The sequence below is a fragment of the Sebastes fasciatus genome, chromosome 3, assembly GCF_043250625.1.
Source record: "Sebastes fasciatus isolate fSebFas1 chromosome 3, fSebFas1.pri, whole genome shotgun sequence".
Lineage (NCBI taxonomy): Eukaryota > Metazoa > Chordata > Actinopteri > Perciformes > Sebastidae > Sebastes > Sebastes fasciatus.
This window is the reverse complement of record NC_133797.1, coordinates 31,233,810-31,257,759: the sequence shown is the minus strand read 5'-3', so window position 1 is coordinate 31,257,759 and position 23,950 is coordinate 31,233,810. Positions and strand designations below refer to the sequence as shown.

The following is a 23,950-nucleotide window of genomic DNA, read 5'->3' as shown; positions in this document are numbered from 1 at the left end:
CCACAGCCCTAATATAAGCACACAACTCTTACAGAGAAAAAAAAATAGTTAAAAATAGTTAAAAAGTAAATTTGGGGATGCAGAAGGAAAGTGAATTAATTGTCGATGAGCAAGTGATTGAACAATGCTGGTCAGCTTAATCAGTTTAGAAAAAAAGGCGGAGAAATGATGCTTACCAGCCTGTCACTGCTATAACTAATCTCAGAGACCATCCTCTTATTAATTGTTTATCGCTGATAGACCATGAAATGAACAATTAGATTGGAACATCAATACATTTCACACTTTGATGCTGATGTGGAATTCCAAGTGAAGTGAAACCTAATACAGACAGCAGCAGCATCATTATGCAAACATTAAGCCCCGTTTTATTGTGTTTTTCCATTTTTTCCCCCTACAAGGTCGACATTTAGCGTCTAGTCTTGCATTTCCTTCACAGATCCATTGCTCACGGATTATTCGGCATATGCTCTGTTGTCTTGTGAAATATTCATTTATACAAATTTCCCTGTTCTTGTTAGTGTTTCATATTCAGTGTCATCTCAGCTGTATTGGAGCTTCAAAAATCACAACAGCTCTCGATTCCTTTAGAACCAGTTACGGCATAATGTGAGATAATTTGAGACTTGAGACAAAGACGATTTGAGAAACAACTTAATGACAGATGAACTACTTGGTTGTATCTTAAACAAATTAAATTAAGGAATTAGAAATAGTTTCTCAGCTATTTTCAGTGACATAATGTACAGTGTTTGCCATCTAGCAGTGTCCATACATGCATTATTAAGGGGATCAGCTTAATGACTATTGACCTTATCTCGTATTTTTCATTGATTGACGTCTATTTATAGTAGGCTACACTTATAGTTTCTATAGGAATGCTTTATTCACCACCACCGCCAGCCCAAATCTAATTTAACTTTTCCTGATATTCTTTTTATTCTAGAAAGTTTGTTCATATTGTGTTAGGCGGCCAGGGTTTTGATAACAACCATATGCTTCTTAATCCTCCCATGCTCGCTGTATCTCTCTCAGCATCATTTAAGATACTTATTGATTACCGTCTAGTCTACTGTGACATGTCTACAGGAAGCTGCATTGACCTTAGTAAAGTACTGTTTGTTAAAGCATCAATCTACCATGAGTAAATAGAGTAACAGGATGTCGGGGAAATATTTCCCTTTGCTGCATAAACTTTGCAAGTCTAATAACTGTTTGTTGTTTAAAGCAGTTTATCAGTAATGATCAGGAGGCTGATTTGTTGTTACGGGTACAATTTAAAAGAATGCTGCTGTTGGTTCTCTGTTGTAAGCGCTTGGTAAACTGTTGATGCATCTGAGCAATTTCTAGAAATTGTGAGAATTCACACTTTACTGGCAATGCAATAATTAGAGGTCTAATGGTTGCTGATGATACTTGCATCAGCAGCTGAGAGATTTAGGGGTATAAATAGAGTGTGAGAGCACAGCCATCTGTAATGGTGTGTATATTAGGGCTGTCAATCGCATAACATATTTAATCACGATTAATCGTAAATTAATCACCCATTTTTCATCTGTTCAAAATGCACCTTAAAGGGAGAATTGTCAAGTATTTAACACTCAAATGCTTGCTTTATGCAAATGTATGGATATATGTATTATTGGAAATCAATTAACAACACAAAAAAATGACAAATATTGTCCGGAAACCCTCACAGGTACTGCATTTAGCATAAACATATGCTCAAATCATAACATGGCAAACTCAAGCCCAACAACAGCTGTCAGTGTGTGATTATGACTATGTATTGACTATGACTTGCCCCAAACTGCATGTGATTATCGTAAAGTGGGCATGTCTGTAAAGGGGAGACTCGTGGGTATCCATAGAACCCATTTTCATTCACATATCTTGAGGTCCTTATTATCAGGTTAACTTTGACAGCATATACTGTATATGTCCAATATACTGAGATAAGGAATCTTAACTGGTTTGGCTGTGGCGTCCAAGTGAACAAATCCTCTCTGTGTGTCATTTTTACAGGCCTGTATGGTGTCAGGAACACTGAGCTGTGAGAAAAACAGCTCACCACAAGACCGTCTGGGCTCAGCAGGAAGTACCTCCAGATTTACTTCCAGGTCAACCTCAGACGTCATGTGGACCAGATGCCTGCTCTTCGTCTCCACCTTGTTTGCTCCCATTGCCATTGGTAAGACAAGACAAGACCACATGCTGTACAGAAGTAAACACACATTTACATTCAGGCTGCATTTTTGAGGCTGCTGTTAGTGGTGCTGTTTTGTTGGACTGTACTATATTATACAGTGTTTATAATATTTTTGCTCCTTAATACATATAATCGGGTTTGATAAAATGTTAGTGTGGGCAAGTCCTCTGAAAACTGAAATCAATTACTCATTACATATTGAAAAGGTAATTACAACATAGTCAAACATCTTCTGAATTTAAGGCATGTTGAAACAGAAAATGAGATGTTGTGGTTTAACTTGTAGCAGCCTACGGTTTAGAGGTACAGTATATACTGACCATCAACATCTAACTTAATGTTAGCACTGGAAACTGCATGCAACACTCCCGTCCTCACAGTGAAGCTGTACGGGATTCACCCCATTATTCATGGAAGGGTTTTTGACATACAGAAAGAAAAGCACATCTGTAAATAATAAAATTAATCATGGCTGAATTCCATTTAGCTGCTTCAGTTTCACGGTCCTGGTATTGTCCGTGCTGGCTCACTTTCACTGTCATGACTTATAGAGCTCAACAGTGACCACCCATTCCAGAAGGGAGTTTCCCATTCATTTACTCCACTGACGTTTCAGAAAATCCTTGTTCAAAGAGTTTTAAGCATAGAACCGAGTCAACCAGCTACGAGATGAATCATGACCATAAAACATTTGATTAGGAGCAAAAGAAACATTGGAAAACAGAAAAAAAAGTACAAGAGTGAAGGAACTACTCATCCCATAAACCATATGCGAATGGCGAGTCGTCGCCTCTGGAAACTCCCGAAAAACATTTAAATTAACCGGTGTCGATCTAAAATGAAGACAGATTCAGCCACTGCGTGGCTTATTTCTCGCCTCAAATGTTTTCAGAAACACATTTCAGTGAACTATTTTCGTAATAAAAGAGAAAGTTTCCAAACGAGCCGCCGTTTGAAAACCAGGAGCAGACCACGGAGCAGCACGTAGGCACGTATACCCTCACACATTTCCATGGTAGCAGCGAGCTCCACCAATCAAAGACGTCGCTGTTACACTTAGGATTGTGGGTAGTGCAGTACTTCTCTATGACATCACAAATAAAACATGTATTTCTTAAAACAAGGTTGATAATCATATGGACTTGTGGCTTCTAGACCATCGTTTCACAATCTCGTAGCTCGTGGTAAGTCTATCTTGGATGGATGGATCTTTGACTCAGAATATCAATGGGATTTTCACTTCCTGAACCTCATTGTTGAGCTCTATTGGGACGCTTGAATAGAACAGAGCCATCATCAAAGTTATTAGTAACACATGTGCTTTTCCTACTATGAAAAGTCAAAATGTCTGCTAAGAAAACAGCTTATTGCAGTAGTTTTTACAAAAAAAGAGTTACATTTCAGTTTTTGGTCACTTGGGATGAGTCTGCACACACTAGCATGCATACAGTATATCCTCTAGGGGTGGGGGAAATAAATCGATACAGCATTGTATCGAGATATTTTGGCAATATTGTATCGATACATAGACTTCAAGTATTGATCTTTTATTTAAACTATTAATATTGCAAAAACAATGTAGACTCTAATACAAACAGTTCAGTTTGTCACATGCGACAATCCCATTTTGTTGCGATAAAAACTCCTATTACTAACTTATTAGATAAAACAGATGTTGACAAACTGCATAATTTGCAGTCGAAAAAAGGTAATAAATCATATTTCAAAATGTTTAAAATCGCAATAAGATCGTATCGGGACTGAAGTATCGTGATAATATGGTATCGTGGGGCCTCTGGTGATTCCCACCCATAATATCCTCCTATAGAAACACATTATAACATGCAGCGATTTACTATAAAGTTTGGTTCCACATGTTCGGATTCACTTCATATGCCCATAACCACAAATTGAAATAATGACTGTACAGCTCTGACTCCTCAGCCACCTCCACACACCCGAGCACTTGCTAGAAACACTGCAGCCGCCACACCGAGGAAACACTTAACTCGCTTACTCTCGTTTACACATATCCTCTATCTTATTGCAGTGCACAGTCACTAGCTCTTCTACAGTAAGTTCCCTCTCACACACACATTTACACTGCACACACACACACACACACACACACACACAGTGCAGATGCAACCCCAGTAGGCTGTCTGTGTGTTTCCTCCTCTCCCCTGCGACGGTGGGCTTTGAAGACTCCTACAGGGAGCTGTGGCCCACTTGGACTTAATCCTATTAATGGCTGCTGTCAATCACGCTGTTGTGAAGAAAAACTGCCGCACACGTGCAGACACATACAACACACACACTCAAGCATGTACTTGTTCACATGCCTGCTGACATGCATGTGCACAGATGATATACTTTAAACGGCGAAATACTGTACACCCACAGCGACACAGATCCTCCTTAAAAACACACACACACAAGCACACACAGGAAGGGTTCACAGGCAGACACTCAGACACACAAACACCAAGGGCTTTGCTTTAACACCCAGAGATGAGTTTCAGTCAAAGGTATTTGCATCAATGTCTAAAGAATAAGTCGACATATGCAAATCGTGCTGTTTATACTTAGCAAGGATTAGTTGAAACAAAGACAGTTTAGCTTGAGGACACACAGCAGCAAGCACTCCATCTTCTCCACCGAGCTGCGTCTTGTCATTATTTCAGGGTTATGTGAAGACAAATAAAAGAGAATGGGAAAGCATGGAGTTTTGAACAAGAAAAACACAGACAAATTTGTGTTTTTCTGGGGTTTAGAGTAGATTTCCGGCATGGACACTGTTTGTCCTGATAGGGTGGATTTGTTGATCATGTTGCCGCTTGAAAAATGCTACGATTGTGCAAAAGCGGAGGAACTCAAACAAACTGTGGACACTTCACAGTGTTAAAGGTAAGGCTGTTGTCTTTTCGTGGTATTTGTTGACAAGGAAAATACAGAACAACAACCAACAATATATAAGACGGAGAAATAAACTGTGGCACTCAGTCCCAAGTCTATTTATTCCTACTAAAAACAAACTTTTTTTAATAAAAAAATAGTGCTGGGCACTGTAATTTTTTAGAAAATGTTACTCAACGAAGAGTAATGCTTGATTTGTCCATACGGCCAAAGTGATGTCACACCATCCGACACGCCCCTTCGCAGGGGGTTCCGTGCGGCGGGTTTTTCGCCTATCCGGAATTTTTTGCTGTGAAATTATTCATTTCAAATTGAAGTATAATGCTCATGGTCATCGGATAAAAGAAACCCCGTTCAATGGTGTAGCTCATTTATGTGTTTTTAATAGTTTTTTCGGACATTGATAGGAAAAACATCAGCCCACTCCAATCCGTGCAATATTCATTTATTGAGGCAACTTTGTAGTCTGGAACCTTTTTCAATAGTCCCAAGGGAAGTGGGTCCCTGACCAAAAGTTGGCCTCAATAAAACTGCACAGACTGTGAGTGTGCGGATGGTTTTCCAATCAGTCCAACAAGCCTTCATTTGGTGAGCAGTGACCTTTATATACTGGACATAAAGAGTTTCTGGACAACAGTGGATCTGAAGCTTTATCAGGTTTTGGCTACACAGGCAGTGTTTGTTAGTAGGATCAACTCATCGTTGGTTAATTTTTTTTCATGGGATTTATTGACAGCAAGAAAAACTAAATATTGCCAGCTTTATCCTTTAAAATATATTTCGCCCTTAAAAAAATTTGGCTTTTTTTTTTTTTTTTAACTCATAAGACCCACATTGCAGACACCAGCACTGGCCAAACGCTTTGGCAATTCAAGTGAGAGATCACCTTTTAAATCTCTCTCCTCTTCCCTCTCACCCTCTCCTTCTTTCCATCTCTCCACCTCTTTCGCCACTCTCTTGTTCTTGGCCCAAATGTAAAAATCGATATCCTTTTGTTTCAGCCCCCTGAGGCAATGAGAGCGTCTGAATAAGATTGTCTGTACTGTCTGTGGCTGCCAACTTTCTGTCACCGATTACACAACTAATGACGGACACGTTAACATGCACTCGCCAGCTTACGCGTTATTTGCACGCGTGCAACGACATAGGGGATATACATTGGCGCATATGCGAGAGTTTATGTGTCTGTATCAAGAGGTGCACATGCTTGTTTGTAAAAAAAAAAGGACAGAATTAAACCTAGTGCATGTTTTATAGGTGAGGCAGCCGGTATAAATAGATGAAATAAACGATGACAGACGAGACAGGACGGTGTATGCGAGTCAGAGCATTTACTGCGGCTTATGAAGGCAGAGTGGCTTTTAATTGGAATACAGATAGACCCCTTATTTGAATTGTGAGTGTGTGTTTGTGTCATAATGCTCTCTTTATGCCCAGCGGGGACCCTGTAAGGCAACACTGTAAGACATCTGATCCGAAGCCAGTCTAGACAGCTGCCTTACAATACGGAGTATTGATCCCCCTCGCGCTTCAATTAACCCTCTCTTCAAGATTTACATTCATGCTCACAAAGGCGGACACGACGCAGTCATTGAGAAACTAATAAACTAACACTCATATTAACAGAATAATGACCCACTGCCCTAAGCACTCCTCTCTCTCTCTCACACACACACAGTCCTTCAAATCCTACACCACTACTGAGACACACATTCTATCTGAATGTGTGCTCAAAGCTTAATCACAGCCTGCGGTGATATACGTTTGTGTGTGTGTGTGTGCGTGTGTGTTCATTAGAAAGGACATTTCCAGTAAATGTCACTTATATATCAGTCTTATCTTTAAGCTAGCGCCTGTCATTATCAATGTAGTACCCTCAGGTACCAGCGCCTCCCAGATTTCTGCCTCTACATGTCATCACTCACAGAATTTGTATGTGTGTGTGTGTGTGTGTGTGTCGGTGTCGGTGTGTGTGTGTGTGTGTGTGTGTGTGTGTGTGTGTGTGATGTGGTGAAGGGCAGTATTAAGTAGAGCCCGAGCAGAGTGTCATTGAGCTCATTCAGATTCTTTGCTGCATTCGTGTAACCATGACGCTCCTCCAGCCAATGAGAGAGCCTAGGGAGGGAGGACAGGGTTGCTATGGTTATGGTGACAGGGAGAGCAAGGGGAGGTGGTGCTGCGCCTCGCTTTTCAGGGATGTTGCAGGTCTGTGTGTGTGTTTTGAATTGCGGGTGGTCGTCTGTTCACTGTTGGCGCACGTGTGTATGTGTGCATGTGCTTTTAAGAAATGATTTGGAAGGCCTTGACAAGATGAATTCTGCAATAAAAAGAAAAAGTGACAGAACAACAAGCAGTCACGATCACTGTGTGACTGTAGCCACAAACTACACACTTCATATATTTCATTTGCTTATTCGACAGGGACAAAACTTATTATGTATATTGCACCACATATAGCTACAAAGTCTCAGATGAGGTCCTGAGCCGGTGACACAATATGAAGCTGCGTAAAAACAAATAAAATCTACATTAAAATTACAGTACAGTACGGGCTAGGTGACGACAAAACCAAACAACACAAGTGAACACCCGAGCTGATAAGCTATCTATCTATCAGGGGATGATGGCTGATGCTCCCAGGGCTCGCTGCTCTCCAGAACAGAGAATAACAACATCCAAGCTACACCACAACAACCAAAGTCCCTGGGAACATTCAGCCCGACACCATCAATATCACAGCACCCTACTAGAATCACAAGACAATATATCTTAATGTGTTAATAAACACATCATTACATGGATAAGGACACATAAAAGAGCCATATTTGTTTCATTTCTTTCATTGTGTTGAATATAGTCATAGCAGGTACCATACTTTTTTTTCCAGTTTTTGGATGACAATGGAGTTTTATGGCATAGAAGAATATATATCAGGCTGTGACTACACGGACAATAATTGCTAGCAGGATAAGATAGGATACCAGAATGTAGATTCACAGGATTTGTTTTTGTTAGTTAATTAAGGGTATAATATATACCCGATGCCGGTTCCAGCTCAACGAGCCGAGAGGGAGAGAGAGAGCAGCAATGTTCGAGCGAGCTACAGAGTGACTGAAGAGAGAGAGCGGCGTTAGTGAGAACAAAGCAGTGAATCAGAGAAATAAAACATTATTTTCTGACTGTTTCATGGCGGTTACGTTCTAAAACACAAATAAACAGACAACTAACCCGGCTAAATCAAATGCTCTGACAAAAGAAAAAGAAAAAAATCCGGTATCTGTGGCTGTCGCAGGACTGTAATAAGCCCGTCCAATCATGTCATTCGGCCCTGCGTGTACTCTGCCCGTGCACTCATTGCACACATTCCACAAGCTGCTAGCTTGACAGCTGTGAGTACTAACAATAGTCATGTTCTTTCTTTACGTTCATTATGATAATTTTGGGGGAGTGGCTTTGGAGGGGGACTTGAAATGACGGACTGTCAGTGTTGCCGACTAGACAACTTTCTCGCTAGATTTATGGAAAAAGCTTTTGGAGCTAGTGCTGCTTGCTACTTTCATTGGAAAAGAGTTGGCAACACTGAGTTGGGTTTTTCTGTTGGATAATTTTTTAAATCTAGTGTACTCTTGCTGGTTTCTCAACATTACCAACCCTAGCTTTAAATAATTTATTAATAGCATACTATTATAAATATACATACGAGATATAAAAATACCATTTGATCACGTTCTTAAGAAAATATTCTAATAACAAAAGTACCACATACAGCAGAAACTTAACTTAAAAAAAACAGACTAACCACATAATAATAATAATATCACATTATAGCTTTTCAAAGCAGATATTTTGACTTGTCAGGAATAGCACAGGTGTCACTGATAACATTAAAAATGGCTGCATTGTGAGCTGGTTTCAGGGTCCAGGTATTTTGTGTGCTGGCTCAGTAGCATGGCTTACTACTGGGACGCTTGATAGAACTGAGCCATCCTTAACGAAATTTGTGTCACCTGCGCTTTCCCTGATACGACGAGCCAAAAATGTCTGCCATGAAAAAGCTCTGAAGGGTGATAGCAGCACCTGCTGCAAGGTGAAGCATTCCAGAGGAAGAGCATATTGTTTTGAGGCACATTTCATTATTTATATATGCACTTTTTGGTTGCAGCGTGTGTTGTCTTCGAATGTGATGGGACTATTAAGAATACGTTCATATCCCATGCCTCTTTGCACCACAGGTGAGAACTGTAGTGCAGAAGCTGCTGCAGTTTCCCTTTGTGAAGACATTCATGTTATAAGATATAGACTTAATTAGTCAATGGCAGCTTGATTGCCGTTTGGTCTTGCAGATGTTTCATCATCCAAAAGCCTTCATCATTAAACAAGCAAGGAAGCAAAGCAGCCGCAGTAAAAAGATCTGGGACAGATCAGTAGCTTCAACCTCACTGGAATTAATGACATGTTAACTTTCCTTTTTCGGTACAATAAGAGTGGATGTATGCATCAAATTGGGAACTTCTGAGAATAATTAGGCATTGCCATCTTTGAATAATCTCTGCAGGAATAAATGCCTGTTGAAATTGCCAGGCAATTACTCTCTATCTAGAGTTATGTCTAAAACTGTGAACTGCATAACAGTAATTACCAAGTCGGTTCACATGCGACAGTGGACATGCCCTTATGAATAATCAACTGTGATGCTATTGTTTTCATATAGTGTGGATAATTAGTCTATATGACAAGGGTACAAATGCAGTCTTAGTTGAACACAGTCGGTGCTTGTACAATTTAGTCCTCCAGTGCACATATTTTAGAGACAGCCCCACAAATAAGTCTAGTATGTAAGTATTTCAGTAGGATGAAAGAGTACGGTGACCAGACGTCTCGGTTTGTCCGGGATTGTCCCGGTTTCAGGGTGTAACGAGTCCCGACAAATATCTGTAAAACACTCAAATGTCCCGGGTTTCAACACAATTACAATAATGATAACAACATTATACTTACACAGACATTTATCATGTTCTGCCACAATTACGCACGGACACGGCAGATCCGCTGGTTACATTTTGTGCAACCAGCATCAGACTGTTGAACCACAGAACCCCCCGTGCTTATGCGCACATCAAACGTGTCGTTTTTATTCATTATTCTACACAGTTCCTTTTGCAAAATTGTAAATCACTCAGCCTAAAACTTTTCGCTCCGCTTATAACTCCCTCAGGACCGTCCGTTACTGTCAGTCTTTCACCCGGTGTCTCCATCCTGGCCAAAATGTCATCTGAGTACCACATTTTTTATTATAATAGTCTGAGCCGGCTGTGGCGAGCAACATGATGTGATAGAGGTTGTTTGGGTTCAAAACTAAAGTTGAAAAATAATTTCCGTAGTCCCAGACAACTATAAGTTTCCTGTGAGGAAAACTCTCCACAGGACTCCCATTGTTATCATCATGGAGGATAGCCATTTGATTAAAGGGGTTGAAAGTAGTGAATGTGATGAGTCATGATTGTCACTAATGCACCCACCTATAATAATGCCTTCTTTTTGATCCCACCCCGTGCTCAAATGCGCAACATGTGCGGTAAATTAGACATCCTGATGAAAACGCCTATGGTGCGTGCATATTAGTGCGTGTGCGGTACACTTAAGGGTCCCGGTTTTGGGGTTTGAAAATATGATCACCCTACTGAAAAGACAGTTATCATGAAATCATCTGTATCTGTATCATCAATGTGTGTGTCTGTGTGTCCAGCCTACGGCCGTGCCCCTATCCCCATGGCGGTGGTGCGGAGGGAGCTGTCCTGTGAGTCCTACCCCATCGAGCTGCGCTGTCCAGGCACAGATGTCATCATGATCGAGAGCGCCAACTACGGCCGCACCGATGACAAGATCTGCGACTCAGACCCCGCCCAGATGGAGAACACTCGGTGTTACCTGCCCGACGCGTACAAGATCATGTCACTCAGGTCAGTCTACAGTGTGTTTCTGACTTCTACAAAGCTCTCATGTAGAACATTTACCTAAAGTGTGTTGGACTTGTAAAGGACTGAAGAACAAAATTGGACAATCCCAGTGAAAATTAATTAATTGGTTGCTTTGTTAATTACATTTGTCCCGTGGTGTGCAAAAAACACAAGGCTGATTCATGGCACAAAGAGCTTTAGCCAAAACCGAAGCGCTTTGAATTGTTTTACTTATTTGCACAGCAGAAGAGAGAGACACCTCTCAGTACCAGAGATCCCTAGCTACAGTAGGTGTGCGGTGTCAACTGTTCATTTAGTATTCATCCCGGTAAAGTATCAATGTCAGGTTCTGCATTACTCACACGTTAACCCACTCACAAAGTTGACAGCAAACAACAACAGCATGAAAACGACACAGCAGTGCAGCACACCTGTCAGACGTAGTGTAACAGGGAAAAAAAGGGGAGAAAGGTGATGGAAAATCTGTGGAAACTAACCCGTGAGCCCCACCCGGTGCAGTTCTGCTGCTCTCAGTTCCTGTACATGCAGTACAATGCCATACAACTGTAGAATCTTATCACACAATGGAAATTACTCAGGTAACACTTCCTCTACAGCTGGCCAGTGTGATAGCCTCCTCTCCTGACAGCGCTATTAGGAGCACAGGAACTGAAGCCAGAAGGAGTGCTCCACAGAATTAGCAGTGTATCACTGAACGAGGGTTACAATACATGCATCATAACTTTTGATTCTCTTTAATAGTATAACAATCCCTGAGATGTTCGATGTGCCGCTGTGAGATGCCAACAAAGCCATTAAGACAGAGGTCTCACAAATTAAGCATGAGACTTGATAGACATGGGTAAGGTATCAGAGCTTTGTTTGCCAACTATATCCCGACTCCCACCCATGTTTAAAGGAACAGTGTGTAACATTTCAGGGGATCTATTATCAGAAATGGAATATTCATTATTATATTATATTAGTGTATAATCACCTGAAACTAAGAATTGTGTTTTTGATAGCTTAGAATGAGCCCTTCATATCTACATAGGGAGCGGGTCCTCTTCACAGAGTCCACCATGTTTCTACAGTAGCTCAGAAACTTGAAGGCCACCCTAGTTCTCTGACACGCTTGTGGAACTGCGGTAACGTGAGCCGCAGAGTACAAAACAGTGGTACCGCCAGCATAGTTAGTGTTATTATGGTAAGGATGGCATCTGAGTGAGGCGAACAGCGTTACCATGGTTTTGCACTGGACAGCTCACATAACCGCAGCCTTGGAAAGGGAGGAGTGAGCAGAGTGGTAGTCAGTTGGTTGCAATCTGCAACCACACCACTAGATGTCGCCAAATCCTACACACTGTACCTTTAAGAGTGACTGGACAATTATGAGCTTGTAGAATATTTGACGTTAGGGTTGTGGAAACCAGCATTTATACCTGATATAGACGTCTTATTTAACAACCATGATGAGCTTTATTCAGACAAGCTAATTGAATAGCATAGCATACGTGCTTTAGGGAAATTATCATCACTTACGAGCAAAGTAAAAATTAGCTTCAGAAAATGATTTTTCCACTAATCATCTCTGTTAATGAAAAACCGTTATTAACAGGAGGCTGAGCAATGTTTTACAGTACTTACTGCCTGAGTGAATTTTTATGTAGACAAATATACCGTTAAAAGTACAGTGTGTAGGATTTGGTGGCATCTAGTGGTTGCAGTTTGCAACCAACTGAGCACCCCTCCGCTGACTCCTCCCTTTCCAAGACTGTGGTAACGTGAGACACCGAATGCAAAACTGTGGAAACGCCGTTACGTCTCAGAGGCCATCCTTACCATAATAACACAACTTTAGGAGAAAAGGAAGTCAGACGGAAGCTCACGTTACCGCAGTTTCACAAGCGTGTCGGAGAACTACGGTGGCCTTCAGGTAATGCAAAAAAGGCTCTTGCTAGAACCCGTGTTTGGTTTGAGCAACATGGCGGACTCCGTGAAGAGGACCCGCTCCCTATGTAGATATGAAGAGCTCATTCTCTTCTAAAAAAAACACAATGATGACAATAATGAAAACATAATTATGAATATTATATTCTATTTTTGCTAATAGATCCCCTGAAATGTTACACACTGTTCCTTTAACACTTAACACGTTCTATTGTTACCAGCTAGAATTATGAAGAAGTGGTCTTTTGGATTTTTGGTTAGTTGCATTGGTCTTTTATGCCGCTGTGGTCTCCACATACTACAGTGCCAACTTTTGGTGTCGGGCAGGTACGATAATGAGCACTAACTGGAAATAAAAATAGCAATGAGGGGAAAGCAATGCTCTGTGTAATGAGAATGTCGGGACATAAATAATTCATTAATGTCACCATTAGTATCTCAATTTTTCAGATCACGTGTTACCCTGACTTTGAGTGCTCTCTCCTTCCTGCTGTCCCATTATTTCCCCTCTCATCTTTTCTTCTGTCTCAATATTGCTGTCATCTTCCTCCTCTCGCTCGCTCCTCTTGTCTCTCTATCAAACCACCTGTCCGTGCCATGTGCCGGACCGGTGCTCTGATTGCGATTGCTTTGGCCTGGCTCGGTCTCTCTCTCTGCTCGCTCTGACAGCTGGAGCTTGTGTGGCCACTCTCCTACAGCCCTTGCCATCCATAATTTATACGCATGCGCACGCACACACACACAGGCAGATACTCACAGCATGTGCCACACGCAGCACACACTGCCCAGGGGCTACACCAGACTTTAAGCTCCAATTAGCAGAGCCAGAGGCCAAACTTAATCTTGAGGGATCCTCTGTGGAGGTGACTCAGACCAGAAACAACTGTTTATCACATATATTTTCAGTGTGTGTTTGTTGCAAGAAGCTGCGAGTGAGCCTGTGCGTGCACGCAATACCGTAAAGACAACACACAGTGTGTTGCGTGAAAGCACCAGTGATACATTAATGCACACAGTGAATCTTAGAGTCTAATGTGTTGTTAATGCGTTTTGAAGGCTGTGCTGTTTTTTTGTTTTTGCGCACATTGCAGTGGTTCATTTGTGTGTTCATGCGTGCTTTTTCAGCTCTTTGCCGTACTCACACAGCCCTCTTCTTCAGTCTGTTTCAGCCTGTCTGGTTTCCACTCTCTCATTCCCTCTATGTCTGTATCGTCTCTGCTTTTCAAGCCCAGCTCAACTGGCTGATAAAATCGGAACATGTTCCGCCTGCCCAGTGTTTCCTCAGTATCACATTCTCTCTTTGTTTTCCTCTCTACCACTCTCCAAGGCCAGTGATTGCGTGTGTGTGTGTGTGTGTGTGTGTGTGCACGTATGTTTGTGTGTGTATCTGTGTGCGCCCATACCACATAATTGGTCTTGATATCAAAGCCTCATATCTCCAGAGGGTCTCACAAGGCTTCTCAGGCAACCAAGAGAGGACCTGATATCGCTGCATTTCCAAGATTATCTCCCCATTGGGATACACTGGGTTGAAGGGGAAACGAAGCCGTGGCCATGAAAGTTACGCTTAATCTGTTTTTTAGCGATATACTGGCCCCAGTTCAATGACTCACTCTGTTTTTATCGTGTTTTGAACTGAAATGCCTCTGTTTCAAAATGGCTACTGTTTTAAGGTCTGTTGCAGCTTTCTTCGATTTTATTTAGCCTTTTACCTTTAGCATTTAATTAAGAAAATGCACATATGTTTTCAATCTTTATTGTTTTATTAGGCTCACTCCTCTGCACTCTATATGTGTTTTCCTAAAAAAAAAAAACTGGATCAATTTCACTGTATTTTTCAAAGCAGGCGAGTTGGCTACAGCCGGGGTGTGGTTGGGTTTGAGTACACATTAAAGTGTCACTGGAGAGAGTTACGTATATCAAGACAATAGAAGCCCTGGAAGGTTTGGGTTGTTCAATTCTGCACAGGGAGAGAGCTGCAAGCCAAACTGGTGGGATGCCTGCAGGTTATAGCGGTCTATTGACATAAAAGCGACTTGATGGCTTCTACGGAGATGCTTCACAATACATTCCTTGTCCCTTACTGATACTTGAGTGCTTCATGGACCGAGTACCTTTCAGCGCACCCTCTCTCGATCTCACACATGCATTCAGGGCACTTGAGGCTGCAAGACACTCTGAAGAATGTGTAGACGGTGCACACAAACTCTGTTTTGCTACCTCTACCACAGCTTCCATGTTAGAAAATTACTTCTGGACTTCAAACAGACTTTTCCCTCCTGACACCTCTACACCGCCTCTCCCCACCTTGTCACCTTGTTTGCCCTTCTTTCTCTCTATTGCTCCCTCTGTTTTCTCTCCCTCCCCATCCCGCTTGAAGACGTCCCTCAACACAAAAGGGAAACCACTTTGACAAGAAAGACAAGGGTAGGGAGTTGTTCCCCGTTCTGCTGCGCTCCCCTTCTCTTCCTTGCTTTTTTGGAAGCAACATGTTTAATTTATTATTCTCCTATCTGTCACTCTCTTGATATCTCCATTTTTTTGGTCACGCCAGTTTTTTCCTCCCCCCTTCTCATTCCTCAAATTGCTTCTCACACCCTACTTCTCACCCTCTCTGTCACTTTTCCTTTCTCCCTCGCCATCTGTTTTAGTTTTCACCGCCCTTTCCTGCTTTTTCCATTCACTTTTTTTCTTCCCCCCAGCTCAGGGGGAAAGGTGAGGTTGCGGCTGAACTGCAGGGGCTTACGGGGGTGCAGCATGTTGCCTGTATTTTATAGTATGAATTCTATATTTTAGCTCCATACTTCACAGAATTTACAAGCCGGAGAAACATCCAAAGTCTCCAGATTAAACCCTAGCCTTCAGTGGCCCCGGGGAACCAAGGTGCACGATCGCTGTAAACACACAACTACGCACCAGCCCTGTGTGCACACACACCAATGAATGCATTCATGAACAGGCTTACTTGCTCACGCATGCATGCTCACACACACTTGCCCACACACACACACACACACACACACACACACAAACACACACTCGGAGAGAAATTGAGAGAGTTGCTCATCAGTTCCCGAGCCCGGTCAACTTCTTCTGGCAGCCTGTCTCTTTAGAACAGAGTCTCAGCCTTCAAAGCACCGGGCTATAGTGTGCTCGAGTGTGAACCCACTTGCACGTGTGCAAATGCATACATCTGTGGTTGTATGCTTTTGTATGTGAGTGTGTGTGTTGGCGAGCGCGCACCCGCACCTTTGAACCTTTGAACCTTTCAGGCGGGAGAGAGAGTAAAGAAACCTCTGAAGTTATTTTCCTTTGACTCTCTGAATTATAGAAAACCACTTGAATCATAGACTGCAATCTAGTGCTAGCCATGTGCTGCAGTCCAGGACTGTGTAACCAGTGAACTATGTCATACAGTCTGCCACTTCTTCTTTTTTTATCCAGGCATACATACATTTCATCTGTCCTATCCATTTGAGTCTAATCCATCTCTGTAAACACAGAAGGAGAAGGAGAGAGAGCAGAACAGATAATGAATGCTCTAAACCTTACATAAATCTTACATTTCTGATCATTATTCCAGCCCAGTGACTCCAAGTACAATAACAATATTATCTGCTAAATTGAAGGTTTGCACTGAGGTTGTGAGGGAGGCTGTGACTTTTGTGTGTTTTGTGTGCGTGTGTGTTGTTTTGCAGAGGTGGATTCACCAGGATATTTACAATTATGTCTTGTTATAATATCTATCTCCGACTTTTTCTGTCTCAGTCTGTTCACTCTTCTTCTCTCCGCTCTCTGTTAACTACCCTGCTTCCCACTGAATGAGGTCATATCTGGAAATGTCCTACTTAATATCTGTGTGTGTGTGCGTGTGCGTGCGCTGCCACCCTCATATAGTCACCACGGTTACAGGAGATGCCCTGCGGCACCCTGGGGGCCCAACTGTCACCCATGCTCAGTGCGGTAATTAGGGCCCACACACATCCATGCATATGTACACACACACACACACACACACACACACACACACACACACACACACAGATAGTTGCATATATCTAGAGAGAACTTAGACACACTTCAAGATGGACACATTCTGGCACACAAGTCAGTCCTGAAATGCGTATACAGAAACTTTCCTTCAGATATGTGACAGCAATGAAAGCAAATGTTCCATTGTCGGCTCGTCATCACATAATATTATTGTCCCTTACACGCAGCTGCGTTCTCCATCCGCCCACTCGTGCACCAATATATATTCGGCCCTGACTGACAGCTGTGGTGCTCTGCTGAAACCTCTGTATTTCCACATGTCAAAGCCTTCACTGTCTGACCCTTTTTCTCTTGTCGCCCCAGCTCTGCTAACCTTAGTTATCATGCTTCACAGAGCACCTAAGCTACACGGCTGCTGCCTGAGAATGGTTTGAGAATGGTCTAGACATCACACTGTCTCCCACATGCACACACAAAGCCTGACACATCCACATCCAGAGACTAGCATGTGAATCAGTGCCTCAGACACGCCGGCGTGTAGACAGTGACTGACTGACTTGACTGTCGTGATGCTTTGACATTGACAATGAAGAGCAAAACTAAACCAGGACACAAGCAACAGCCCTCCTGCCCATGCACACACATGCATATACACAACAGCATGCTTTTTTTTTTTTTTTTGTGCACCATGAGGTGAGGCTGACTAAATCCTACAAGACAGTGTCTCGGTGTGGCGTGGCTCCGTCGTCTTGGCGGCAACGGTGTCTTACACGCTTCTCTGCTTTTCGCCAACCGAGAGCGACAGCTCGGCTGTCTGAAACGCTACTCGTCTTTTAGCTTTTAGGAAGATTTGTGCAAGCAGGTGGTCTTTGATTAAACAGTGGAGAAAGAGGTGTCACATAAAGGGAAATGCACAAACACAGATTTAAAACACAGGGATATCAGCACAGGAATGTTGCTAGGTGGAATCAGGAGGAAGACTCCCCGAGTGTGTCCTGGAATCGGACGACGTGGAAGTTGCCATGGTTACCAGTGGAAGAGGAGAGGGGAGGAGAGGAGAGATGGCGGTGCTCAAAAACTGTACTTGGCCGTGAGCCTGCTAGCAAGAAAGAGGCCATACTGTGTTTGTGTGTGCCTCGGAGTATGATAAGACATAAGATATTATTATTCATCACTTTTTTCTTGTAAAACATTTCAGAAGATAGTCTTCTGTAGATAAAAAAATTAATAAATATGATTCACTATCACCAAGAAATTAGGTCAATTTTAAAGGCTGGATTAACACGCGTCACATATCCAGTTTCTATCCAGTTATACTCAGTATATTCTCACCAGGTATACAGGGAGGTGCAGTTTGTTTGACAGAAGACAGTATATACAGTGTCAAAAATGACACCTGACATGCTCAGACAGAATGGGAGAAAAATGGGAGAGAATGCCATCCTCCAGCCAAATATTAATAATGTAACACGTTTCAAAGCCTTTTCCCAGTAGGGAAAACAACATTATTTTACCTGTGGCTTGTCAGACAGGCTGTTCGAGAGCTGACAGAAACGCATTGAGGGACCGCAGAGGAGTGCGCTAGTGTTTGTGTGTATGTATATGTATGTGTGTGTGTGCTCGCTAGTGTGTGGGAGAAAGAGAAGGAGAGAGACAGATCTGTCATTTCTTTATAAGCGTGGTGGTGTGTGTGGTGGTGGTGATGCTGGCACAGGATGTGATGCGTCTGCTTCACTATACCCCCATGGTAGACAACATATACACAGATTTAACTCACACAAACACACACACACACACAGACACCTGTCTTTTTCTTCCCCTTCCTTTTACCTCCGTTAATCACAAGCCCTGCGTCGCTCTTCAATTACTTACTACATCCCAGTTCCTCTGCATCCTTCCACGGTTTCCGTCACTCCATTTGTCCATCTCCAAACAGCCCTACTGTATAGGGGTGTGTGTATATAACCACATCAGGGAGCTAATAAAGCAGAAACGAGGCCAGTAGCAGCGGAATCTCATATGTGGTGTGTGAGTGTGAGAGAGAGAGAGAGAGAGAGAGGAAGTATGGCCAGCCTAACAGCTTTTTATCCTGTAGCGAGATACAGTAACTATGCTCTTTCTGCTGTCAAATGGGTTTCCTGAACTCCCGCAGGACATAAAGAGCCCCGTGAAATCATCTCCCCTCCTTCCTTTTGTTATTTTCACAAACTGTCTTTTATTTTATGTTTTTCCAGCTGCTCAACTCCCCCTGCTTAATTTTTCCCAGTTTGAGGATTTTAATTTAATTTCTTTTGGTAATGTGTTACAACCTTATAAAATCCAACTTTTTTTTTTTTTACCTTGGGAAATATTTTTTGGCTTATTACAAAACTGTATTCATTTTATTTTTATGGATAAATTGGACTACTGGTATAGTAATGCTATTATCAAGCAATAATTCTTGTCAAGGTTTGTTTTATTTGTGTCTAAATGCTGCCTAAAGGTATTTTTTTTAAATTTCCCATCAAACTGCAGCAACATTTGATGACCGTAAATACGAACAGAGGAGGAAATTTATGTTATTTGCAAAGAAATAATCTCTCAAGGTCACCACATTTTAGACAGCAAAGAGAAAGAACACAATGTATTCTTGATTAAAAGGCAAACAAGTGAATATCACTATGCAGTTTGACACCATCTCCCCTATCTCTTTATATTTTTGTCTGCAAATGATTTAATTCCGTGTTGAGCTATCCCAAATATCCCCACCATTTCCTCTGCCTCATTCTGGGTTCATGGATGAGTCACTGTCAACAGCAGAACATTTTTTTTTTCCCAGTCTGTTTTTTTCCAAGTTACCTCACAGTGTGGGTGAACAAGCCGAGCAAATTAAAATAGTCACATTATGCGCACCATTAGTCCGTGTTGCATGTTCCGACTGTTGCACAACTCTCAGAGGGAGCTTCACCGAGAGATTCCTCAATATTCTGAACCATCAATGTTCCTGCTGCAACAAGCCTTAGTGTTTAATTCATTTTTATTGCTCGGATCCAATTAGGTTTTTTTTGGCTGTTCATATTATTTTTCAAATGTGGCAAATATCAGATTCCAGTGCGCAAAAGAACCATAGCAAAGACGTCACATGCACCACGCTGTCGTACAGTAGTAAATATGGAGGCCACTGAAGTGAGTTTAATTTATAAGTTGATGTGCAGTGGAATAATAATGATATACTATATAATAATAATACTCATTGTCCCTCCACTGACTACCTCCATCGCAGCTGTCTTCCATGTTAGTATTCACAGAGTGACTCCCTCCAGCACAGAATTGCAGAATGTGGATCGTAACGTGTGACGTAAAAGTCGCAAGAATTCCAATATGACTGTTCAGACTGAGGTCAAAAAACAGACCTGTATCTGATTTATGATTATTATATAATCTATATAATAGACACTCAATAGAGTCACACAACTGTACTGTAATTGTCACATCTATAAAATGTGATGCATTGCATTGTGGGATTGTAAACAGAAATTTGTGTACATGGCATGAGTATTACTTTTGTGTTCCAATGTGGGAATTTATGAAGGCACTATTTAATGTATACATTTCACATTCAGAATTCTGACATTAAAATAGTGGAGGCTAAATATAGTGCTATATATGTTAAACCGATTAAACTGTAATGTTTCACCGGAAATAGTATGCAATTTGCAAATTTCATACCAACGTTTCAGACATACTAAAAAAATCTCACATGTTGTTTTAGTGTACTAAATAGCATGTTAGTATGTAACCTACTGTATGTGTATAATGTTTGTATGTTTTTAGAATGTTCTGTCTGTTGAGTGTGTAGTCCATGTGCAATATTCAGACAACATACCAGAAAGTTTGCATGTGTTAAGCATGTTCCCAGTGTTGTAGATGACTCAGACAGTGTTGCGGGAGCGGTTTGACTGTATGCGAATGTTGATTCCAGACTGTGCCGAGGCTTTGTGCATCACTCACTCTCAGACACCTCTTTCAACTCATGAGGATTAGTTCCCAGCTCTCACTTGCTCTGTAATTATATAGTTCTTCAACACATCTGCACTCGAGCACACACACACACACACACACACACACGACATGCACACACATACGCACGCACGCTCGCAAATACACGCATGTCGCTGGCACATATGCGCACGCATACCCACACACGCGCACACACTCCATCAGCCGGCGTCAGCCTCATCAAATCATCAGTCAGTCAGTTATGTTTATATGAGGGATAGAGACAGAGACAGAGTGAAGGGAGGTCTGCCAAACAAAGTGAAAAACATCAGAGACAATAACAACAGCAACACCCACTGCAGCATCGCAGCTTTCTCTCTCCCTGCCTGCCAAAGCTCGGCTTTGTTAGTGAATAGTTTGTTTGTGTGTCTGTGTGCGTGTTGCACGTTGCAGGGAAGAAAGCCAGCAGGCAAGGTGGTATCCAGGCCACTGCCTTGTTTTGATGTGGTCATGCTAATTAAAAAAGGAGCATTTCTGCCAACACCAAGAAAAAACCACACAAGAAAAAAAATATAGAGCGTTTGAAAGAATGTGGAAAAAAAAAAAGGTTGCAAAGGTGCGTGTGTCGGGGGGCGTATGTGCATGTTCTGCATCTACATTCATCATGGGTCAGAATGCAGAGAGGACGTGAATTGGGATTTTTTTGCTGATGTTCTTCTGTTGGATAAACACATTGGCAGGGAGGGAACGCGAGTAAGAGAGAGTGAGAAAAAAGAGAAGGCGATGGAGGTATTGGGGACATAAGGGAGTCTTTTTTGGATCTGACTCAGACTACTGGCTCAGACAGAACGGTGACGTCAGCACAGGCTTTACTAAGGATGGAGGGATCGAGGGAGAAACAGAGGGAGGCTGGAGGTGGCGCCCTGAGGGAGGCAGGAATGAGAAAGATATTAAAGGAGGGAGAAAGGACAAACAGAGAGAGAGAGAGAGAAAGAAGCAAGCAATAAGTGGCCTACCACATATATCTGGGTGTGACTTCGGAAACTGCAGCTATAAGTGGGTTTAAGACAGATAAACAGACAGCCGGAATGAGAGACAAAGAGGGAGGAACAGAGAGGAATAATTCCTTGGCGGGAAGGATGAAGACAAAGGCTGAGAAAGAAATTGGTTTATTATCTTGGCTTAGAGAGTGTGGGGTGAAGAAAAAAGAAAGGTAGTGCAGAACAGAAATAGACAGAGAAAGAGGGAGTGATAGCGGAGAGATAGAGCGCGCAAGAGATTATGTCAAATCTTTGCTCTATACCCTCTATTTAAAATACCAGTCAATAACCTTCAGTGCTTTATGACTCAGCCGTGAAAGTGCCAAAGAAATGAGGCTATTTTGCAGCAGCATAAAGTAGAAATAAACACACAAACAGCTAGTGGATAAAAATGTTCTCCCTTTTGCTCTCTTCGAACACATTTGCATCTTTTCTTTCTTCTGCGCTGCCTGTTTCCTGCATCGGGGCTTTTTTTATGTATTGTATTTCACTTATTTATGCATTCTGTTGGCTTTGTGCTATGACTTTCTGATGTCATGTGGTTTCACTGCCCAGTTCCCTAGCATCCTTTTTCCCCCTTCTTCTTTAGGGATGAGACATTTTTATAAGCCCACCAAGAAACCCATTTTGGTGTTAACAGTGTTCATTTTTTTTCTCCCCTAAAAGTTTGTGTGTGAAAATAGTTAATCCTACACTTACACCTGTGGCAGCACTGGTGGACTTGGAGGGGTGGGGGGCAGGGGGGCGACCGCCCTCCTCGGTGCCCCCATGCTTGAACAAACTGCAGCATTGCCCTCAGCATTGCCCCTAGATTAAATATCATAAATTGCCCTCTAGGGTGCCCCTCCTGTAGAGAAAACGCAATGAAGTGCCATCTAAGTTGCCCTTTCAGTAGAAGGGTCATTCCAGTAAGATAAGATAAAATATTCCTTTATTAGTCCCACAGTGGGGAAATTTGCAGTAGGGTGCCCATCCAGTAGATAAAACACGATGAAATTCACTCTAGGGTGCCCTTCCAATAGAGAAAACGCAATGAAGTGCCCTCTAGGGTGCCCTTCCAGAAGAAAAAACGCAATGAAGCGCCCTCTAGGATGCCCTTCCAGTAGAAAAAACGTGATGAAGTTCCCTCTAGGGTGGCCTTCCAGTAGAAAAAACGCAATGAAGTGCCCTCTAGGGTGCCCTTCCAGTAGAAAAAACGTGATGAAGTTCCCTCTAGGGTGGCCTTCCAGTAGAAAAAACGCAATGAAGCGCCCTCTAGGATGCCCTTCCAGTAGAAAAAACGTGATGAAGTTCCCTCTAGGGTGGCCTTCCAGTAGAAAAAACGCAATGAAGCGCCCTCTAGGATGCCTTCCGGTAGAAATAACTTGACGAAGATCCCTCTAGGGTGCCCTTCCAGTAAAAAACATGCAATTAAGTGCCCTCTAGGGTGCCCTTCCAGTAGAAAAAACGCGATGAAGTGCCCTCTAGGATGCCTTCCAATAGAAATAACGTGATGAAGATCCCTCTAGGATGCCTTCCAATAGAAATAACGTGATGAAGATCCCTCTAGGGTGCCCTTCCAGTAAAAAACATGCAATGAAGTGCCCTCTAGGGTGCCCTTCCAATAGAAATAACGTGATGAAGATCCCTCTAGGATGCCTTCCAATAGAAATAACGTGATGAAGATCCCTCTAGGATGCCTTCCAATAGAAATAACGTGATGAAGATCCCTCTAGGGTGCCCTTCCAGTAAAAAACATGCAATGAAGTGCCCTCTAGGGTGCCCTTACAGTAGAAATAACGTGACGAAAATCCCTCTAGGGTGCCCTTCCAGTAAAAAATATGCAATGAACTGCCCTCCAGGGTGCCCTTTCAGTAGAGAAAACGTGATGAAATGCCGTCTAGGGTGCCCTTCCAGTAGAGAAAACA

General features: G+C 42.3%; 1 protein-coding gene across 19 annotated transcripts in view; it reads left to right on the top strand.

Annotated features, from left to right (window-relative positions):
* adgrl3.1 (adhesion G protein-coupled receptor L3.1) overlaps positions 1–23,950 on the top strand; it is a 134,925-nt gene that overhangs the window by 35,879 nt on the left and 75,096 nt on the right. For all 19 annotated transcript variants that reach the window (XM_074630222.1, XM_074630221.1, XM_074630225.1 and 16 more), the window contains 2 exons: positions 2,026–2,191; positions 10,872–11,085. In XM_074630222.1, the coding sequence (XP_074486323.1) occupies positions 2,032–2,191; positions 10,872–11,085 (374 nt within the window). In that variant the 5' untranslated portion in view covers positions 2,026–2,031. The remainder of the gene's footprint in view (positions 1–2,025; positions 2,192–10,871; positions 11,086–23,950) is intronic.